Source organism: Podarcis tiliguerta (genome assembly GCF_965153285.1).
Source record: "Podarcis tiliguerta genome assembly, chromosome: 7".
NCBI classification, from domain to species: domain Eukaryota; kingdom Metazoa; phylum Chordata; class Lepidosauria; order Squamata; family Lacertidae; genus Podarcis; species Podarcis tiliguerta.
Window position 1 is genome coordinate 84965538 of NC_139540.1, and position 20315 is coordinate 84985852.

Sequence of the window (20315 nt, forward strand, 5' to 3'; positions counted from 1 at the left end):
GGTCAGGGCCCAGGAGGCAACTGCCTCAGGTGGCAGGATCTCCAGGGGCAGCAGATCTGGCCTCCAAGGAATGCATCACTGTCGGCAGCAGTGGCTCCCTCCTTGTGGCTCACAAGATCTGCCCCCTCCTCAGCAGTGTCCCCCATGCCTCCTCCACAGCAGACTCTTGACAAATAGGAGGCACTGCTGGTCTCCTCCTAACCCTAGGAAGGCCTCCTGGGGTCTTCACCCACCCAGAGTGATTCAGAGTGGGCCTTTGATTCCCATTTCAACTGTCAGGTAAGTTTGATTTGACCACCCTGTCCCTTTTTCCTGCCCTTCCTCCCAGGCTCTCAATAAATCTCAGTGGAAATGGTGTAATCTACGCTACTGTTTTTCTGGGGCAACATTGCACAATAACTGAGTCATGATGTGGACTAAGTTCTGCTACTCAGTAGGGTTCATACCTGTCAATGTTTCTCTTTTTTGAAGGGAAATTACCTTATTCCGAATAGGATTTCCCTTAAAAAAAGGGAAAAGTTGACAGCTATGGTAGGGTTCATGGCCAACCACAGCCTATATGGAATGTGCAAGCAGTTCCTATCTCTATGGGGTTCGTCTCTCTGCTCTAGGGCAGCTGTAACCTTTCACTTTCCAAACAGCATTGCTTTCATGTCAGCTTCTTTTCTCTCTCCCCTCCCCCAAATTCCAGAATGGGGAACAATCATGTTCTGGGCTATATCAAGGGAGTAGCGAGCATCATCCAAAAATAAATTGCCCCTCCAACTTTTGGGGTTGGGGAAATGGGGGTTGCGTTCCTGGCTACAGAATGTTGAAATAACATTCCAGAAGTCTGGAAGCAGAGAAGCTATTCACTTGCTGTTTAAAGCAGAAGAGCAACGGCTGTTGGCTGCCTAACTCTTCACACCCAGAAGCCCCAGCCAATGTTACCACAGGGCCAGTTAATTCTCTCCCTTAGCCTGCCTGTCCCATTCTTGCTGCCCTTTCTAGTCTTCAAGGACAGCTGCCAGGAAATGCCTGGGCCACAGACAGAAGGATTAAACATTAACGGTAACCCTATCACTCTGGTAATGCTATCTGCTTTTCACAGCTCCCATGGGGAAAGCATTAGGGAAATAAGAGCGCAGTACAGTCAGCCATGGATGCTGGGCAGGTGGGTACTGCAGAGGGGAGCCCTGCATGAGCTAGTAAACATGCAGGGCGTTGTAGAGAACACTCTTCCTAGGGAGCTGAGAACTGTTCTGTCTCCACTGCACCCGGCTCAAGGTTTCCATCTTCTGCTTGAGCTCTATGTTGATATTGGTGTCCACCAGAATTTGGGACCTGGCTGCCTGGTTGCACTTACCTCTCCAGATTCCCAAGGACTGACTCTCACTGGCACCCCAAACTGAGCTGTCTCTGCTGTGTTTCCTTACAGGCTGAACAGGAAGTGCGTGTTCAGGCAGCTGTGGGAATTCGACAGATACCAGGTATAGTACTCAACAGCTGGAGGATGGGAACCCGCTTTCTTTGGGGATGGCTGCATAGCACCAAAAAACTTTGCTGTATCCTATTCTACACTATTCCTTTTTCATATTGGCTGATTACATATAAGCAACAATAACATTTAGGGGAAACGGGAACCTTCTCTGCAGCGTACAATGAGGAACGACCTCTTCTTAGCAAGAATAAAAATGGCCTTGAGGAGTGACATGTACAGATGTGAGCAATGAGGGACTAGCAGGAGTTGGCAAAAGCTAATTTTCCTTGTCCCATTTTTATTGATGGCACCTTTTTGTAATAGTAAAGATTGTCTTCCACTTTGACAACCCCTTCCTGCTTTCAGGTCAATGCTGCCTGCTTACCTTTGTGGGCTGTCTTCTCCTCTATTTCCATGTGTGGTGTGGGAATAAATGTCTGTTGCCTTCTTGATCCAAGAATGTCTTTAGCGAGTAGTTACTAGGTACTGTTGCACTTCACTTCTCAATCCTGTCAATCTTTATTCTGATTAGAAAATCTAGCTCAAACACTCTGTCATTGGCCCTAAACCACATGGCTTCATGATGTCACCTAAAGGACCCAGTGTCATTCAGAGACCTTTACAGAAAAGGTTGTTCCTCTCAGAGATTCCAGGAAGCCTTTGGGGCTGAGAGATGGACTACATGTGCTGAGGCTTCAGGGTTCTTGTAAGATGCTAAGGGGGATATGGGTGTTCCTAAATCAGCTGCATAACTCTTGATTCAGCAGTTCCACAGCTAACCCTGTCACATGCTATATGCTAGGCATATTCAGTGCTTTTTTTCCTTAAAAAACCGTTTAGGTGTACTCTCATTTGCCTACTCATATTGAAATACTGCCCCTCAATGAGGCCAAATTTAGATTCACAAAATGTTCAGGGGTATGCTTACCCCTGCGTCTCTCCAGAAAAAAGCACTGGGCATATTCATAATTTCCTTTAAAATAGTTTTTCTGCTGCAACTTCTGCTTTACCAAACTGCACGACAATAGTAGGCCACAGCTTCAACAGTGTGATGCAGCAGCAGAAAAAAAAAAAGTTAATGCAATTCTAGACTGCATTAACAGAAGTTATAGTGTCCATTTCTGGGCATCACAGTTTAAGAAGGGCATTGACAAGCTGGAAGGTGTGAGGTGTCAGGAGCAGGTCAAGAATAATTTACACGGCTTCAGTGAAGCTCTCTTTATTCAAGAAACCAGACAGCTCAGGAGATCAGGCCTAGACGGCACAGCAACTCTGCCCAGTAGAACTTGCCCCATGAGGCAGTTGTGGGGACTGAAGTTCCCGCCTTCACACAGCTCCCTAAGTCTCTTCCTCCCCCAGTTCCTTCCCTATCTGAGGCTCCATGGTCTTGCCTGTCTTGGGAGGAGGGGGGACAGCAAGAGGGGGAAAGCCTGGCTTCCTCACCAGCCTGACTCATCACTTCCTCTTGGCCCCCCTCGTCTCCAGCCTCCCCTTCTGCTTCTGAGTCTGGACTATTCTCTGCCCCAGCCTCTTCCTGCTCACCAAGCCCTGTTACCTCTTCAGCTTCTGACACCTCCTCCTCCCAGTCTGATCCCTCTGACCACTCATCATTATTGTCCCCCCACCACTCCCTGGACTCTCAGCCTTCATCCCTTGGGGGTTTCCCAGCTGGTGTCTCCCACCACTCTTCTGTGTCCAGCCAAGCCATGACAGACAGCACAGGAAGGTTGGACTGAATGACTCTTTGGGTCCCTTCAAACTTTACAATTCTATTATTCTATAATTAATCCTATAAGTAAGGAGTCTGGTTAGATCATTTTAACATGGAAATAATAAGTTATGGGGTACAAAAATATATAACATGAATCTCCTTGCCCCTTTTTTGACAAAAGATTTGCATATGAGTGATGTTCTACTCAGCACTGTGGTTAGCAGGACTCAGTTTTCATTCATAATGTGACACTCTGGATGAAACCAAAGACAAAATGTTCCCTCTGGCCTGCGCTAAAGCCTTTAACCTACTCAAGTTCAAAGGAGTAAATCCAGAAGAAGGATAGACAGCAACACACCTGGAATGAGCTTGGTTGCCAGAAGACGTGTGAACGGTTCACGTACTGCGAGATAGGATTCCATTCTAGTGTTTTGTTTTGGTCAAGTTAAACTCCAGACTCCTCCAGACTTTCTTTTGTGGTGTGTTTCTAGGAGCAGGTCTGCGATTCAAAACTCTGTGTCTGAGCCCTTTTTTTTCCTTTTTGCTGCTCCAGACTGTTCCCTCTGAAAATCTGCTCTTTACCACTGAATCAGAACAAATGGCAATCTGTGGAAAATCCAGTTTCTTCTGATTCACTGTTAAAGAGCGGGGTTCCCCAGGGAAAGCAGTAGGGCAGAAAGAAAGAAAGAAAGAAAGAAAGAAAGAAAGAAAGAAAGAAAGAAAGCAAGCATTCAGACATGCAGCTTTAAAGTATAAGCCTGTACTTAGAAAGCACAGGGCAAAGTGTGAGTGAGTCTTCCCTTGCTCTTAATGTCTCCTGAGATTAAAGCCAAAGGCAGTATGTGCTGCACGTGTTGTCTTATGGAAATCATGTAGACTTTACCAACAAAGGTTTCATTCAGCAAAAGCCACTTTAAAAAACCCTGTATTGCTTTCAGGTTCTGCCCATGTTGTTGCTTTGTATTGATTCTGGCTGGGATACTTAGGAGTCATTTCCACTTGATCTCTTTGTGAATTGCCCCACAGTGGCGTAGCGTGGGGGGTGCAGGGGGGGCCGGCCGCACCGGGCGCAACATCTGGGGGTTAGGGTTAGGGGGTGCAAATCCACAGGTTAGGGGGCGCAAATCCACGGGTTAGGGGGTGCGAATTACTTGCCTTGCCCCGGGTGCTGACAACCCACGCTACGCCACTGTTGCCCCATCCCAGATTTTTCTTCCCATAAGGGTGGAGAGCCTTTAATTAATAACATTATTATTCAGAAATGATAATTAATAAAGTCTCTCCCTATGCCCATATGATGCTAAAGAATAAGGTGGCTGCATTTCTAATTAGTACTCTTGCTTGATGCTCCTTCCAGGCTCATTGAAACAAGACAGCTTCCTGGTGGTGAACAAAGATTCTAACCGTCTGATATTCATTAGTAAGGCAGACAAAGGAGTGCAGGTGAGAAAGTTCCTAGAGCAGGAGTACCCTCCAGATATTGTTGTACTCCAGCTCCCATCGGCCCCAGCCAGCACGGCCAATGGTCAGGAATGATGCTGTTGTGTTCCCTAGCCCTAACCCCATTCAAGCACAGAGGCAGACCCCTCTTGGGATGTTGCCAGCCCCTGAGTTCTTCCAGGCCATAAGGCATTGCCTTATCAGATTCAGAAGACTCACTCTCAGGGCAGTCTCCATCACCTCAATGTCATAAGAGTCAATGGCTCCAGAATAAGGCAGTGGCCCTTTTAGGCTACAGACAGCTCCTCTGAGTGGATAGGTCCAACTAGTTCTAGGCTAGCCAGCCTTCAGTTGGCTGTGGGAGATCTGTGCACAGCTTCTTCCTAGGCGCAAGATACACTAGCCAGCTTTCTCACAGTGATTTGCCCAGGTCCTGACCACATCTGCCTTGTCTGTATATTCCCGTGAACCAGACACTGACAACAAAGCAAGATGGGGAAATTACTGGAAGGATTTGAGAGAGACCTCAAATCTTCAAGCACTAATTGAGCACTGCTGTCTCTTTCCAGGAAGGATGCTTCACCATTGATGGAGTCTTCAGTTTGGACACTGGGCAGGTACAACATACCCAGGATATTGTTCTGTGCAGCCCTTGCAATATATAACTTGATGATGTGCTGAGCTAGGGCGGAACACTTGGTGCACCAATTTTGATTTCTGACACAACAGCTTTGATTTCACAAATGAGAGCTAGTTCTTAGGATATTTTGAGAGGTTCAAGTCCCCACCACCACCATCTAGGGCAGCTGTTGTGGCAGTGAAGTCTATAAGTTAATTTTGCACTGTGTGAAGAAATACCTTATTTTGTTTGTCTTTTCTGCCAATTAGTATCACTAGATGTCCTGAGTTCTAGTATCACGGCAGAGGGACTTTATCTCCACCATGCATAATTTTATAAATTTCTATTATGCACTCTCTGGCCTTTTTCCCAAGCTAAGCTATTGAGCTTTTCTTCCATGTGAAAACAACAAATGTGTTAGCATTAGCAGCATAGTTTGTTGCAAACAAGTTCCAAAATGAATTTGGGGAAGAATGTTTTCACTAAATTTTTTAACATTTAATTTGTAAAAAGGAAAAAGGAAAACGGTTCATGCTATACAGTAGGTTGTATTCAGGGAATAAACCAGTAAAGAGGGCTTCATTTTGTCAAGTGTCTGGAGTCCTGGAACCTAACCCAAGGCCTTGTCTGGGTTGATATGCAGTAATGATGGGCATGCAGATTATAATTTTTGTCCTTCACTCCAGGACAAGCTCTTCCTGGAGCAGCTGCAACCTCTGCTGGACATGGTGCCTTTGGGCTACAGTGTGTCCTTGCTGGTTTGTGAAGCCCATCATGACGGAACCCAGACACAAATCCAAGCCTTTGTCCAGAAGGTGAGGGAGACTTCTATACTGTAATATGTAGTCATTATGGAATGAAATTATGACCAGGGGTGGATGATAGATGGCACCCGACTCTTAGAAAGAAGGATGGTACCTAGGAGAGCTTACATGCAGTTCATTCCCCATAACATTGGGGTGGGGAACCTCAGGCTCAGGGGCTGAATGTGGCCCTCCAATGTTCTCCATGTGGCCCTCAGGACGTTCCCCAATCTGTGCCTCATCCCCAGCCCAAAGCCCTCACTGGCCCAATAGCACTTTGCCAGTCTACACGTGAAAGGCTTCAATTCCATTGCACACTGAGAAACTCACCCCAAATCAGCAGCTCAGAAAACACTGGATCGCATTGTGGGCTGATAGTGACATCATTGGGCTGCTTTGTGATCAGTGGCGTAGCGTGGGTTGTCAGCACCCGGGGCAAGGCAAGTAATTTGCGCCCCCTAACCCGTGAGCCAGGTAGAGGCAGAGAGCTGCGAATGCGAGCGCCCCCCCCCCCCGATGTTGCGCCCGGTGCGGCCCCCCCTGCACCCCCCACGCTACGCCACTGTTTGTGATACTCACCAAAGTACTGAACAACAGTTACGAAAGGATGCAAAAGCATCAGTGTAAGCAGCCACTAGTGTATGCAAGGCCTAAACTCTGATGAGTTGCATATTTCTTTCTTTCTCCCATTTGTCTTCAGGTAATAGAATCTGTCTTGCAAGAAACTAGCCCTGCCAAAAACAGTACTCAGTACCTCCAAACCATCACCTTTGTCCAGGTAAGCATATAAGCATACCTTGCATAGGGTGGCACCAGCTTTATACACTCAATGCTCTTCCATAAAAACGTTCTTGTAAGTTGCCTGTGTCCTCATTGCTATGGCCCATGAGTCACTGTCCCAAGTATCTGTTTGTTCTGCAAGCCATGGAAGCTGTTTTTTCATTTTGACTGATGTGACTATAATAGTTTTTGCACTTTCAGGTTTGCCATTGCCATTTTCCAGGGTTCATCCCAGTCACAGCTGTATTGATACTTTTCTCACACCCATCCCATTTCAGATCTACACTGATGGAAAGGCTCAAGACCTCCTCAGCCCCAGAAGTCAAGTCCTGCAGGTGATGGACCTCCCTCCGCTGGGGCTGTAAGCATCCAATTCCAAGGCTATGGTGTTGGATTGGTCTTTGTTGAGGAGGAGAGGAAACATTAGCACAGGAAACAGAGAAGAATCTGGGATTTCACTTTTTATTACTCAGAGATCAGGGAGAATTTCACCCAATGGAACAGAATATGGCAGAGCTGCTCAACAGTGGAATGGCTCCCTTGGGAGGTGGTGGACTCTCCTTCCTTAGAGGATTTTAAGCAGAAGTTGGATGGCTGTCTGTCATGGGTGCTTTAGTTGAGATTCCTGCCTTGCAGATGACCCTTGATGTCCCTTCCAACCCCACAATTCTATGATTCTATGAATGGCTGGGGAGGGATCTGACTGGATAGTATGCACAAGAAATTTTATTCAGACTGGAACATTCAAAGTGTAGTCTGTTTATCTAAGACATAAGGAATGTGAATATGTTGTTGGTTTTCTTGTCCTGGCACGTTCCCTAGGAAAACCTGTGTTTTAGCACTGAATTGGAGCAAACAGCAATTGGGTTTTCCCAGGAAAAGTGCCAGGGTAAAAAAACAACGCCCAACATCATGCTTGACCATGGAGCTGTAAAGCTCGGATCTGTGCCTGGAAAGAGTGGCGTAAAAGGAAGTCTGGATGAGCCCCGAGTTTCTGAGGTACCTCTGACCGCCTAATTAAGATGCCTCACACTATCAACTCTCTCCTTCTCTCTTTAGGATGGTTGAAGAAGCGACTGAAGTAGTTGTGGCCAATTCACAAGCTGCCACTCATTTCTACTTGCAGGGGATGTCATTGCACCAAAGTTATTTGCAGAAATCTTCCCAGAAGCAGCACAAAGCAGCCATGTAAGGGCAGCAGGAAGGGGAGTGCTCTTTTGAGGGGAAGAGGGCAGCCCACACAGCTAACGCTGCTCAAGATTCTGACATTCTCTCTGATGCCCCTTCCTGAACCCATCTTGGAGATCTCCACTTGAGAGGCCGAATATTCTCCTCCTGCCATCTGTGCCACTTGAGTGCCATTTAGAAGTGTACTGGCCTGACTTTGGCCTTGCTCACACATGTGCAGCTCATAAGCTGCTTGCATCATGGACGCGCAGTTTAGCATCAGGAGCTGCACAGTCACTGGTACAATCGCTATTCTTTGGTGGAAAGTTGAGACTGAGTCAGCCCACACACTTTTTCCTGGTTCTTCCTAGGTTGGGGGTGGCCAACTTGGTGCCCTGCGGATCATTTGAATGACCCACCAGACCCAGCCAGCATGGCCAGTTATGATGGCAGCTGTAGCCCAGAACATTGGGAGGGCACCACTTTGACATCCCCTGCACTAGGCCTTTGGCTTCTGTGACTTACGATCAAAGATTTGCTTTTTAAAGCATCATCATTTCTTGCTGATCCCCAAGGCTATTCTTACTCATGATGACACAAGAATACTTCCCTGCCAGTCCTTTCAGTTTGAGGAAGGAAAGAGCTAAGAACTTGCACAATGCCTGCTAGGAACTGATTCTGCAGCTGGCGCTTCATCCCCCAGGTTTTACAGCAATGCCACATTTTCACGTGTTTTTAGAATGTACACAGCAGCATCACAGCAGTGAGCTTCCCCTTTAACTTATATACATTCCCCTTTAACTTATATACATTCCCCTTTAACTTATATACATTCCCCTTTAACTTATATACATTCAACCTGAAGTTTAACAGACACCCGCCCATCCACAGTTGTCTCTTCTCTGCACATTTGGGACCTTGCATTTCCAGGGTTCGGATCTTACTAATTCAGTCATGGGGCAAGAGGTGGGGTGCTATTGCTTGCTGGGACTGTGAGGGAGAAGGGCAAGGGAAGCCCTAGGTTGGAGGTGAGGAGCACAGATACTCACCCACTAGTGCCCCCCTGCTGCCACCAGCCCACTGCCTTCTGCACCTGGCCTTGGAAAACAGTCATGCACCGCACTATAAAAAGAAAAAATCTGATCTGAGAGGTAATCAGAAGCTGAAGCTGTAGCAGTCCTGGTATGCCAAGTGGTTCCAGAGTATACCAGTCTGTCTGGATGAGGGATGTTGCTTAGGGAAGTGGTGTAGGATGAGGCACATCAATATCTGGCAGAGACCTTTGCTCCACCCGACAGCAGAGCAGGCCCAGGATCAAGGATTGGCACCATCAGGCAGTTTGTTGCTAATGGCCCCGATCCTTGAGAGCATCCACTGCCTACCTTGCCACCAACTCTTATTTGCTTGCTTGCTTGTTTATGAGACACATCATAAAATAATTTGTCTAGGGGGCTGTATATATAAAAGAGAACAAAAACATAACAGTAAAACCACACTGTAATAAAACCAAATTAAACTTAAGAGAATCAATCTCCAAAAATAGCACAGCTGTATTAAAAATAACAATTGCCCTTGCAGGTGAGAAAGGAAGGCAGGAAAGGAAGTGGCAGCCTTTTGTCCAAGTGACTCCAAACCTTTGCCTGGCTTAGAGAGGCGCACACATTCATTCATTCATTCATTCATTCATTGACTGCTCTTTTGTGCAAATCTGGTATATATTAAAAACTTTTATTTCAATATTTTTCTTTTAAAAGGTGTGTGTTCGTAGCTGCAAATGCATGTCTGGATACCCACAAAGAAACTCAAGTTCCCTGGCTAGCAGCGACCCACATACATTTTTTAAACTGCTCTTTTGTGCAAATCATATATGCTTGTGCGCGCAAGGAAATGTAAAAAAGGGGTTGTATTAAATGCTGTGCTAGCAGAGCTCCACTGGTGCAAGAGGACTTCTGTTTCCTCTTCCCACTCTCACCCTGCCCCCAGTGTGCCCTCAAAATCTGCTGTGGAAGGTTCTGCAAACCTCCAGAGCTGACACTGAGGGTGCACAGCGTGCTGGAAGTGACAGGAAAGGAAGTTTCATTGCAGACACAGAAGTCCCTTGCAGCAGCAGAGCTGCAGTGTTGGTTGCAGTCCTCATACTTGCATGCATGCCAGACCTCAGCTTCCAGGAACTTACAGTGGATGGGGAAATACTAATTGAGGGGAGGAGGCAACACAAAACCACACAAAAACCTCCCATCAAGCACCGTCCAGGAAGCATCAAGGCAGATTTTGGAAGTATATACTTGAGTGCACTCATGTGTGGGCAAAGGTGCACATATGTGCACATGGAAACAGCAACCCATGTATGCATTAACACCCTGGTCTGGACACAGCCTGAGTCATACATTGGTCCATATAGCTCAGTGCTGTTTGCTCCATCAGGATTCCTGATGCAAGTTAGAAGAAGGCCTTCCATTATCCTTTCCCTCACTGCCATTCCAGAACATTGCAAAAGCAGAGTTGCACTGGAAATTACACAGTGGAGCATTAACAGCGAAGCTGAGTTGCACAATTAGGACAACAGCTTTATGTAAAATGTAAATGACAATGGCCAGATACTGGTAGTGGGAGCTTAGAGATGGCAATTCTCACTTATCTACCCAGACCATCCTAACCTTCTTTTTCCTACCTTCCCCCTGAGATGTGGCAACCTCTTCACCATCACCATGGAGACAAAAGCAGAGGGTGGTCAGGGGCTCCAGCGTGCTGCCGTCAAGATCTTTGAGTTTTCTGGAGGAAATGAGCAACACCCTGCTGATCCGTGAGTATGGGGTGGGCCTGAGTAGAAGTCAAGCAGATGATCAGAGAATGCGCAGGAAGCACAAGGCCTCCTTTCTGGGAATGTGTAGCCCCTAAATCTTTGATACTGGGGCACAGTCACCTTCACCGCTCGGGACTCAGCCAAATTAATTCTGCTTTAAGAAATGTGCTTATCCTCTGCCTGCTGGGTGATCTGTTCCTTGCTGCTCCTTTCCTGTACAGTTTTTTGCCTCTTTTCCGAGCTTCATCTGCTGCGGCTCTTCCTGCTGACACAGAGTTCCTGTGCTGGATGCTGAAGCATTTGCTGGAAGAAAATGCCCTCACCTTCCTGCTGCTGTGCCTGACCCTGCCAGGTACCACAATTTCACGTATCGTTTTCTTTTGTATGATTTTGAAGGAAGGTTGTTTTTGCTGTAGCTCGTCAAGCACTGTTCCCTTCTCAAGTACACACATAGAATCATAGAATCCTAGAGTTGGAAGAGACCACAAGGGCCATTGAGTCCAACACCCTGCCAAGCAGGAAACACCATCAGAGCACTCCTGACATATGGTTGTCAAGCCTCTGCTTAAAGACCTCCAAAGAAGGAGACTCCACCACACTCCTTGGCAGCAAATTCCACTGGCGAACAGCTCTTACTGTCAGGAAGTTCTTCCTAATGTTTAGGTGGAATCTTCTTTCTTGTAGTTTGGATCCATTGCTCCGTGTCCGCTTCTCTGGAACAGCAGAAAACAACCTTTCTCCCTCCTCTATGTGACATCCTTTTATATACATGTTCCATGATCTGATTGTGAGGGTTGTTGTTTTTCTCCAAAGACCTGAAAAAGGCTCTTGTGCATGAAGTAGACAATGTCTCCACCCATTAGATGGAGAAAGGATACTCTGCTTCTGGGCACTTCCATACCACAGGCTTAAAACAGTTTAATATTAATCTTGGGACCCTGAGATTTGCAGTTCTGTGACAGGGAACTAAGGTTCTCATCACTTTACCAAACTACACTTCCATGAGTAGGGACCCTGGTGGCGCTGTGGGTAAAAGCCTCAGTGCCTAGGAGTTGCCGAAAGGTCGGCGGTTCGAATCCCCGCGGTGGGGTGCGCTCCCGTTGCTCGGTCCCAGTGCCTGCCAACCTAGCAGTTCAAAAGCACCCCCGGGGGCAAGTAGAGAAATAGGGACCGCTTACTGGCGGGAAGGTAAACGGCGTTTCCGTGCGCTGCGCTGACTCGCCAGATGCAGCTTCGTCACGCTGGCCACGTGACCCGGAAGTGTCTGCGGACAGCGCTGGCCCTGGCCTCTTAAGTGAGATGGGTACACAACCCTAGAGTCGGACACGACTGGCCCGTACGGGCAGGGGTACCTTTACCTTTACTTCCATGAGTAATATCAATTTATTGTCAATTTACAGCATTTTCATACTCCCCATTAACAATTCATTCTCTAGGTGGTTTGCATTATTCAAAAAACATTGTGCTTTGAATAAGTAAGGTGATTTGCTTGTTCCTTGTTTATTTTATTTTATTCTGGTGTGCTGAGCTGATTCTGCCTCTTCACTGCAAAAGGGACCTGGAGAAACATATGTCTTAAAAGCTCTAACATTTTAAAAACTCACAGGAAGTGATTCTTTCAACCAATGTGAAACATGGTTATGCAATGCACTTTTCCCACTCTGTCTTATGGAATTGGTAAGAAAAAACATTGCCACAAATACATAGCCCCAGCATTTACTCAACCACTCTAAGGCCAAAATATTAGCAAGTACATAGCTTGCATTTGTTTCTTCATAAAACATATAGGGCAGAGGAATTCTTAACATAGGTTGCAGCTTAAATATAAAACCAGCCTGCTTCTGCACTGCAGAATTTGAAATAAACAAGCTAGAATCTGTTTGCTCCTTCTTGAAAAGCCACACTTTGAGAATTCAAAATCACCAAACTGGGACTGTTGTGTAGGGTTTTAATATTTATCCTTTAACTATTGAGCAGTGAAAAATGCTAGCTAGATATTTTTTAGGCCAATGATAAGATTTCTTTGCCTGTTGAAAGCATGAAGGAAACAGCGCAAACCAAGTGGGAAGTGGCTGCAGCAAGTGTATACAGCTAATCTTCACAGCCAGCTGAATAAGCGCAGACCAGCAGGTGGGTTCTAATGCACTCTGCTGCCACTTGCACTAGAATAAAACACTGAAATTCTCACGCAAATAACGGTTTGTGTAAAAGAGTTTTAAAACTTTACTGCAATAGCTTTATAAAACAAAAACTACTGCCATGAAATATAAAAATACAACAAAAATATAAAATTAAACACATATCAAAATAACATCAAAATAAAACAAGTTTTAAACTTGTGGTTGTAGGATAGTTATCCTTCTCGTGTAGGCTCAGATCCAGCACAAGTATATTGCTTTAGGGAAGATCTGATTTATTTTATTAGCAGGAAAGGCAGTTAGTCTCAGTAGCCACTGCTGTAAACTGAGTGGCACCTGTTTAATCTGGAAACAAATCTTTGCAGAGTACTACTAAAGTACTAAAGTTAGCTGTGCTAACTCAGGGCTTACCCCACTTACGGTACCTTTCCTCTGCTCTGTCTAGGAACAGTCCACATTTTAAAACACTGGGTCTGATTGCCCATTTGCATTTCTTTTTTGCTCTGGAGCTTTCTCTGCAGAAACCCACTTTTTAAAGCTCAGTTGGAGCAAACAGCAATAATGGAAAACCTGAACTGATGTCTGAGCGCTAAAGACCAGGTTTTTGCAGGGAAAGCTCTGGAGAAAAACACACACATAACCAAATGAACACTTGGACATAGAGCTTTTAAGCGTGGACCTGTACTTGGGATGAGCAAGGCAAAATATGTGTGGATAAGCCCACAGTGTATCTTTATCAGAGTTTTAATAGAGAACGATAAGTTTGCCTCAAGTGGTGACTACTGCTCTAGAGGCCAACCAAGAAACCCAGATGTTACAAAGTCTGGCTGAGAGTTTTGTGGGGTTTTCCCCAGATGCTTCTGGAGAAGAGATACGGTCTGCCATCTCACTGACTGAACAAGTGAGGACTGTGACAAAGAAAGTGGCCCCAGTCCATTGGGATCCCACTCATGAGGCTCAGAAGCGAAGAGAGGTGATAGGAGAGCTGAGAGCCCAGCTGTCCTTCAGGAGTCGGATGGAGCAGGAGAACATGCTCAGCCAATTGGAGAGGGTGATCAAGGAGATACAGGTAACTGCACAGCATCAGAATACAGTGATACCTTGGTTTACAACCATAATCCGTTCCGGAGGTCCGGTTGTAAACCAAAACAGGTTGTAACCCAAGGCGTGCTTTTGCCAATGGGGCCACCCCCCAAAAATTGGTTGTAATCCAAAAAAAGGGGACACACACTTCAGGGTTTGACGTGGTTGTAATCCAAAATGGTACCACTCTAGTTGGTATGAACTCTGCATAATGAAGTATTTGCCAGAAATCTCATGCAGACAGAGTTGAAAGGCCATGTTTGAAGCACAATATTCTGGACTCGCAGAAGACTGAATCTCTCAGGCACTCACAAGAATGATCTGCATTTAATGACAGTTATCTGAATTAAAGCCTAAATGAGTAGAACTCAGCCACCCATAGAGCTCTGCTGGATCAGACCAACAGGGCATCCTGCCTCCCAAAGGGACCAGCCGGATGCCTCCAGGGATGTCGGAAAGAGGAGCCCTCTCCTGTTATTGCTGCCTCGCAACTGGTATTCCATGGGTTACTGCCCCATGTGTGAGAGTTTCACCTGGCCATAATGACGAATGGTTGATACAGGACTTGACAGCTGTGAACGCGTCAAATTGTATTCTAAAACCAAGTTTATATGCTATATAAGCACATCTTGTGGCAGCAAGTTCCATCAATTAATTAGGCACCAATTAGTTTCATAGGTGGATTCCAAATTTTATTATAATGAGAAAAACTTATGTTCACTTTCTCTACACTATGCATAACTGATAAAACTTGAGTGTGTGTCAGCCCCTGTCCCTTAGAAATTTCCCCCCTATGTTATAAAACCTAGAACACATTGGCCTTTCATTGTAGGCAAGGTGCTCCAGTCCTCCTTGATCATTCTGGCTTCTCTTTCCTTCACTTTTCCAAGTTTACAACATCCTTTTAGAGATGGGACAACTCCATTGATATGCCATGTTCCAACTGCAGTTGCACTGTAGGTTTGTCTGTGGTCACTGCAATACTGAAACTCAGTTTTAGTCTTAGTCTGTTTCCTAGTTATCCCTAACATTGAATTCATCTCACTAAGCTAAATTAAAATTAAACTGTAATATTATTATTTTCTTCTTATATAGATATATAAAAGATTTAGAAAAAATGTTTAGCAATTTAATTTTGAAAATGCTAATCATTGGCCAGTCTCTTACATTTTAATTATCTAACCTATGTGGGGGGTTCCCCCCCTAATTGCACTGTTCCGTCCCCGTCCCCCCCGAAAATCAGTACAGTCGTACCTTGGTTGTTGAACGCCTTGCGACTCAAATGTTTTGGCTCCCAAATGCCTCAATCCCGTAAGTAACTGTTCTGGTTTGCAAATTTTCTTTGGAACCTGAATGTCTGGCGCGGCTTCCGAGGCTTCCGATTGAGTGCAGGAAGCTCCTGCAGCCAATCAGAAGCCGCACCTGGGTTTTTGAACATTTTCGGAAGTCAAATGGACTTCCGGAACAGATTCCGTTCGACAACCAAGGTATGACTGTAATGGGGGGAAAAATGAAAATTCAGACATTTTAAAAAATCTGCATGAAAAGTGGTTTTACAGTAAATTATATTTCTTTAAATCAGATCAGAACATATGATTTGGCATCCTGGATCAGGTCAGTTCTGTTTCCAAAGAGGCCAGTCAAGTACTTCTGGGAAGCTCAACGGTGTTGTTTGTCCCCGTGTTCTTTGTCCCCAGCTGCCCCTGTGCTCCAAGTTTTTACTTTAGCTGTCATAGTGATTCAGATGCTACATTTTACTGGCCTAGTAGTTGACGAGGAATCTTATGATGCATTCCATGAAGTGCTTTTGAAGGGATATCCCTTGTCTGGTTTTAAAAAATCAAGGGGTTATCTCACAATCTCTTAGGGTACACAGTTGTGGTAGATGTGCATTTGTGTAGACTGAGGTACTTTCCAAAGCTCTAAGCACAGGGCTGGCAAACCCTTCTTTCTCTCGTTCCCATCAGCTGATGGGGAGGGGAGAAGAAAGCCTGCATTTTGCAAACATCAGCTGCATGAAGGAGAAGTCCCTTTCAGAGCTGATGCCTGCAAAAACCCAGGGCTGCTTGATTTGGCTTCGTGCGCAGATTGGCTTGGAGGCTGGAGGTTTCCCCACCCCTAGTCTAGGAATAGCATAACCACTGGCTTAGACCAATCAGTAGGTTGAATATGTTCCATAATTGAGTGAACTGGTAAGACAATCCTGGTGCACCTGTTGCTTTGTGTTGATTTCTGTCACCTGGCAGAATGTGGCAAAAATGTAAAGTACAATGGGCTGCCCAGAACATGTATTCTTATTATTAATTAAATTTATATACCATCATTCATCCATAGGGCGGTTCACAACAACATTTCTGTTTCTCCATGTTGCAAGAAATTTCAGATAGGGTAGCGGTTGGTTCGAGTGTGTGTGCACGTGTCTCTATGCGAAGGATGCTGGCAGGAGAGAAATGAACTGCACTTTAAAACGTACCGTATTTTTTGCTCTATAGGACACACTTTTTCCCCTTCAAAAATGAAGGGGAAATGTGTGTGCGTCCTATGGAGCAAAGACGCCATAGCCCGCGACCCTCTCCCGGCTGGAGAGGTGACGCACAGCTATGGCAGGAGCCTCTCCGCGGCGCCTTTCCGCTGCTCCCTGACCTGCTCTTTGGGGCTGGTGGTGGGCTTCCCCCTGCCAGCCCCAAAGAGCAGATTGAAAGGAACCTGAAGCCTGGAGAGCAAGAGGGGTCGGTGCACACGGACCCCTCTCGTTCTCCAGGCTTCCAAGGTAGCCGCCTGAACGCACCTTAAATGGCCCCTTGTTTTAGAGCGGGAAAACAAGAGGGGGGAAATTCTCCCCCTCTCTGCGCAGCGCCTCCTGCTGCTTCACTGAAGGGGCGCTGGGCAGAGAGGGGGAGAATTTTTTTCCCTTGTTCTCCCCCCTCTAAAACAAGGTGCGCCCTATTGTCCGGTGCGTCCTATGCTGCGAAAAATACGGTACATTGTGCCAACTCAGGGCCAGCCCATCCATGAGTCAGCTGCCTCAGGTGGCAGAATCCAAGGGGCACCTCCATGGGCATGACTCCCCTCCGCCTCCACTGCCAGAAAAGCAAGGAGAAGCGCCTGCGGCAGCTTCCGGCTTCCAGAAAATCTCGGAAGCCACTGCTGCCATTCAGATCCATTGAGTCCTTCTGAATGGCCATAGAAACTAGTGGAGATGGTAACCACTTGCATGGTTTTGCTTGCTAACTGTTTGGCTATTACAGCAGGGTAGGGTGGAGGGCTCCAAGAAGCGTGCCCACAATAGCTGTAAACTATTTTGAGGCTGAGGAATTGGGCTCAACTGTTTTTAAGGTTCTGAAAAGCCAACGCTGGAAGAGAAAGAAAGAGGCCTCAGCATATGAAGCAAAGGCTCCTTCTCCTGAAGGCAGAGTAAGTACTTCTCAGGTATTTCAGCTTATCAGACCCACCCTGTAACCTTAGGGGAATAAATGTCTTATCATAGTATACAGTGTAGCAGGAAGCCCAGTGTAGAAGTTCACAGTGGAACTGTCAGGAACCCAAAAACTGTAAGAGTACCCTCATATGGTTTAGTCTTTATGCAATTAGCTTTTGAAGTGCACCGGCCCTTTCATTTGGAAAAGAATCTTATTGCATCTTGTTTATTATTTCAGGAATAACAAAAACAAGCAGTGTTACATGAAAGTGCATGCATGCATGTTTGAGAGGGAGTGGGAGTCTGCCAACCCCCCGTCCTAATTGAGCAAACCAAGGAACCTGCTAGGCCCAACAATGTCCACTGCAGTCTCTTTCAGTCTCTGTGTGAAGGGGGTTAAAGGTGGAGAGAATTCTGTTAAGCTACCAGTATCATCGAGGGACGTGGGTGGCGCTGTGGGTAAAACCTCAGCGCCCAGGACTTGCCGATCATATGGTCGGCGGTTCGAATCCCCGCGGCAGGGTGCGCTCCCATCATTCGGTCCCAGCGCCTGCCAACCTAGCAGTTCGAAAGCACCCCGGGTGCAAGTAGATAAATAGGGACCGCTTACCAGTGGGAAGGTAAACGGCGTTCCGTGTGCTGCGCTGGCTCGCCAGATGCAACTTGTCATGCTGGCCACGTGACCCGGAAGTGTCTGTGGACAGCGCTGGCTCCTGGCCAATAGAGTGAGATGAGCGCACAACCCTAGAGTCTGGCAAGACTGGCCCGTATGGGCAGGGGTACCTTACCAGTATCATCACCACTCTGTGTTTTGAATCACTTGACTGTGTTCCACTTCAGGGTAAAATTACATCAGATATGGATGATGGGGGTGAACTTGGGAATCAGCAAAGCCAAGATGATACACGGCAGGAGGAAGAAACATCAGGTTTGAAAACAATTCAAGGCCGGAATTACTCTGTACCTATCTGGAGGTGAAACAGCTTGATAAATATATAGATAACTCATTGATTTGTAGGATAAATGAAACGGTGAGTGATCTTTAAACCACAGAACAACAATAAAGGCATGAAATAGATAAACTACCACCATCCAAAGGCCAGGATGAACAGTTGCAACTTAAGTTATCTGCCAAAACATGTAAAGTGCCAGGCACACTCCTATGAGAAAGGAGTTTCACAGTTTGGGGGCTGCCACAGACAAGACCCTGTCATGAGCCATTACCACCCTGAGCCTCTAAAGGTAGCAGCACTGCCAAAGCTTTCTCCATTGATTTCAATACCCAAGCTGGCACAGATTGGGGGAGGCGCTCCTTCAGAAGTTTGGGGTCAACGTTATTTAGGGATTTATACATTAAAATAAGCACCTTGAATTGGCACAATTTTCAGGATACATGTACTATGAGTCCTTTCTGCCATGTCAGACACCATCCTGGCTGCTGCACTCTGCACTAATCGTGGCCTCCAAACCATCATCAATGGCAGCCCCACGTAGAGCACATTGTAACTGACAGTAGCCTGTCAGCAGCCTGTAGGCTACTGGAGCATGGAATATAGTGTCCCAGAGAGGCTGTAGCTGGTGAAACAGCTGCAGCTGAAAGTAGGCCTAGCCACCCAGGCCACATGAGATCTTCGTTAACAATGGTGGATCCAAGAACAACTAACAGGTCACCACAACACCTCCCAGATTCAGGAAAGCAATCACACAAAATGCGAAGAACTAATAATTCACAAGTGCTAATTCATAAAGTTCTGCTGCAGAGTACTGTATATAAGAAGCAAGTATTAGGAGATAATGAACTGAATGCTAATACAACTGCAGTTGAGATCACAGCCTGATATCCATCACACCTGACTCACCCAGGTCAACCTGGCTCTCATCACCCCCATTCCCCCCCATGGACCATCTCTGGCTACAATCTCCACTCATGGGGCCCTGCCCAAAACACAATCCCCTTTGGTATTGCCCTTTCAGCTCCTACAGGAAGCAATCAAGGGAAAACATGAAGTATGGAAAAGAAATATGGATAGAGAGATGGTTTTACAGTATAAAGACCTGTGTATATAAACAACACGCTGTACGGCAAGACGTACTAATATAAATCAGGTATCTTTATATGGCGGGGGCCGGAATTGGTACATTTTATTTCAGCATACACAGCAAGACATCCCCTTCCTTGTGTCTAAATGTTGTCCTCCTTTCTACTAGCTTTCTTTCATACAAGACTTGTTTCTGACAGGAGGTGGCAGCATCCCAAAGATCCGGCTTGAGCAGGTTGGTGTACTTCAAAGTGCCACAGAAGACAAACCTTTCACTGCTGCAATGCCCAGAGCCAGAGACTTGAGCGAGGCAACCGAATCAGCCAGCCCTGTAAGTGACATGTGGGAGTCTCAGATTGTGGTCTGTGCCTGAATCAAAGTCCTCAGAAGACTGGGAAGATTTGATTTCACCAGCAGCAGCGAGATTTTTCAAGTGCAATGCACTTGAATTGCTTGTGAATGTAACAGGGGATCATGAGTCTACAGTAGCTCACACCTGCATCATGGAATATGCTCCCTTAATGTAGACTATTTTAACAATTGCCCATAGAATGCTGAAAGTATTTGAACACTTCAACAGCTTCTCCCCTAAACACTTGTGTGAACTACTCTTAACTACAAGTAAAGGTAAAGGTAGAGACCCCTGACCATTAGGTCCAGTCGTGACCGACTCTGGGGTTGCGGCGCTCATCTCGCTTTATTGGCCAAGGGAGCCGGCGTACAGCTTCCAGGTCATGTGGCCAGCATGACTAAGCCGCTTCTGGCGAACCAGAGTAGCGCACGGAAACACCATTTACCTTCCTGCTAGAGCGGTACCTATTTATCTACTTGCACTTGACGTGCTTTCGAACTGCT

General features: G+C 46.2%; 1 protein-coding gene across 1 annotated transcript; it reads left to right on the forward strand.

Annotated features, from left to right (window-relative positions):
• The first annotated feature begins 240 nt into the window (after positions 1–240).
• LOC310681189 (uncharacterized protein) lies at positions 241–20252 on the forward strand. The gene is made up of 14 exons (XM_083448786.1): positions 241–279; positions 1418–1469; positions 4528–4613; positions 5180–5227; positions 5916–6044; positions 6733–6810; positions 7091–7173; positions 7872–8000; positions 10663–10782; positions 11004–11134; positions 13775–13989; positions 17340–17417; positions 18262–18349; positions 19661–20252. The coding sequence occupies exons 5-14, from the start codon at positions 5955–5957 to the stop codon at positions 19831–19833; spliced, it is 1185 nt and encodes a 394-aa protein (XP_083304912.1). The 5' UTR covers positions 241–279; positions 1418–1469; positions 4528–4613; positions 5180–5227; positions 5916–5954; the 3' UTR covers positions 19834–20252.
• Positions 20253–20315: the final 63 nt, after the last annotated feature.

Coding starts and splice junctions, on each gene's coding strand:
- LOC310681189 (XM_083448786.1), top strand. CDS start 5,955: ATGGTGCCTTTGGGCTACAGTGTGTCCTTGCTGGTTTGTGAAGCCCAT. Junction 13,990..17,339: donor GGGTGATCAAGGAGATACAG/GTAACTGCACAG, acceptor ACTGTTTTTAAG/GTTCTGAAAAGCCAACGCTG. Junction 18,350..19,660: donor GCAGGAGGAAGAAACATCAG/GTTTGAAAACAA, acceptor TGTTTCTGACAG/GAGGTGGCAGCATCCCAAAG.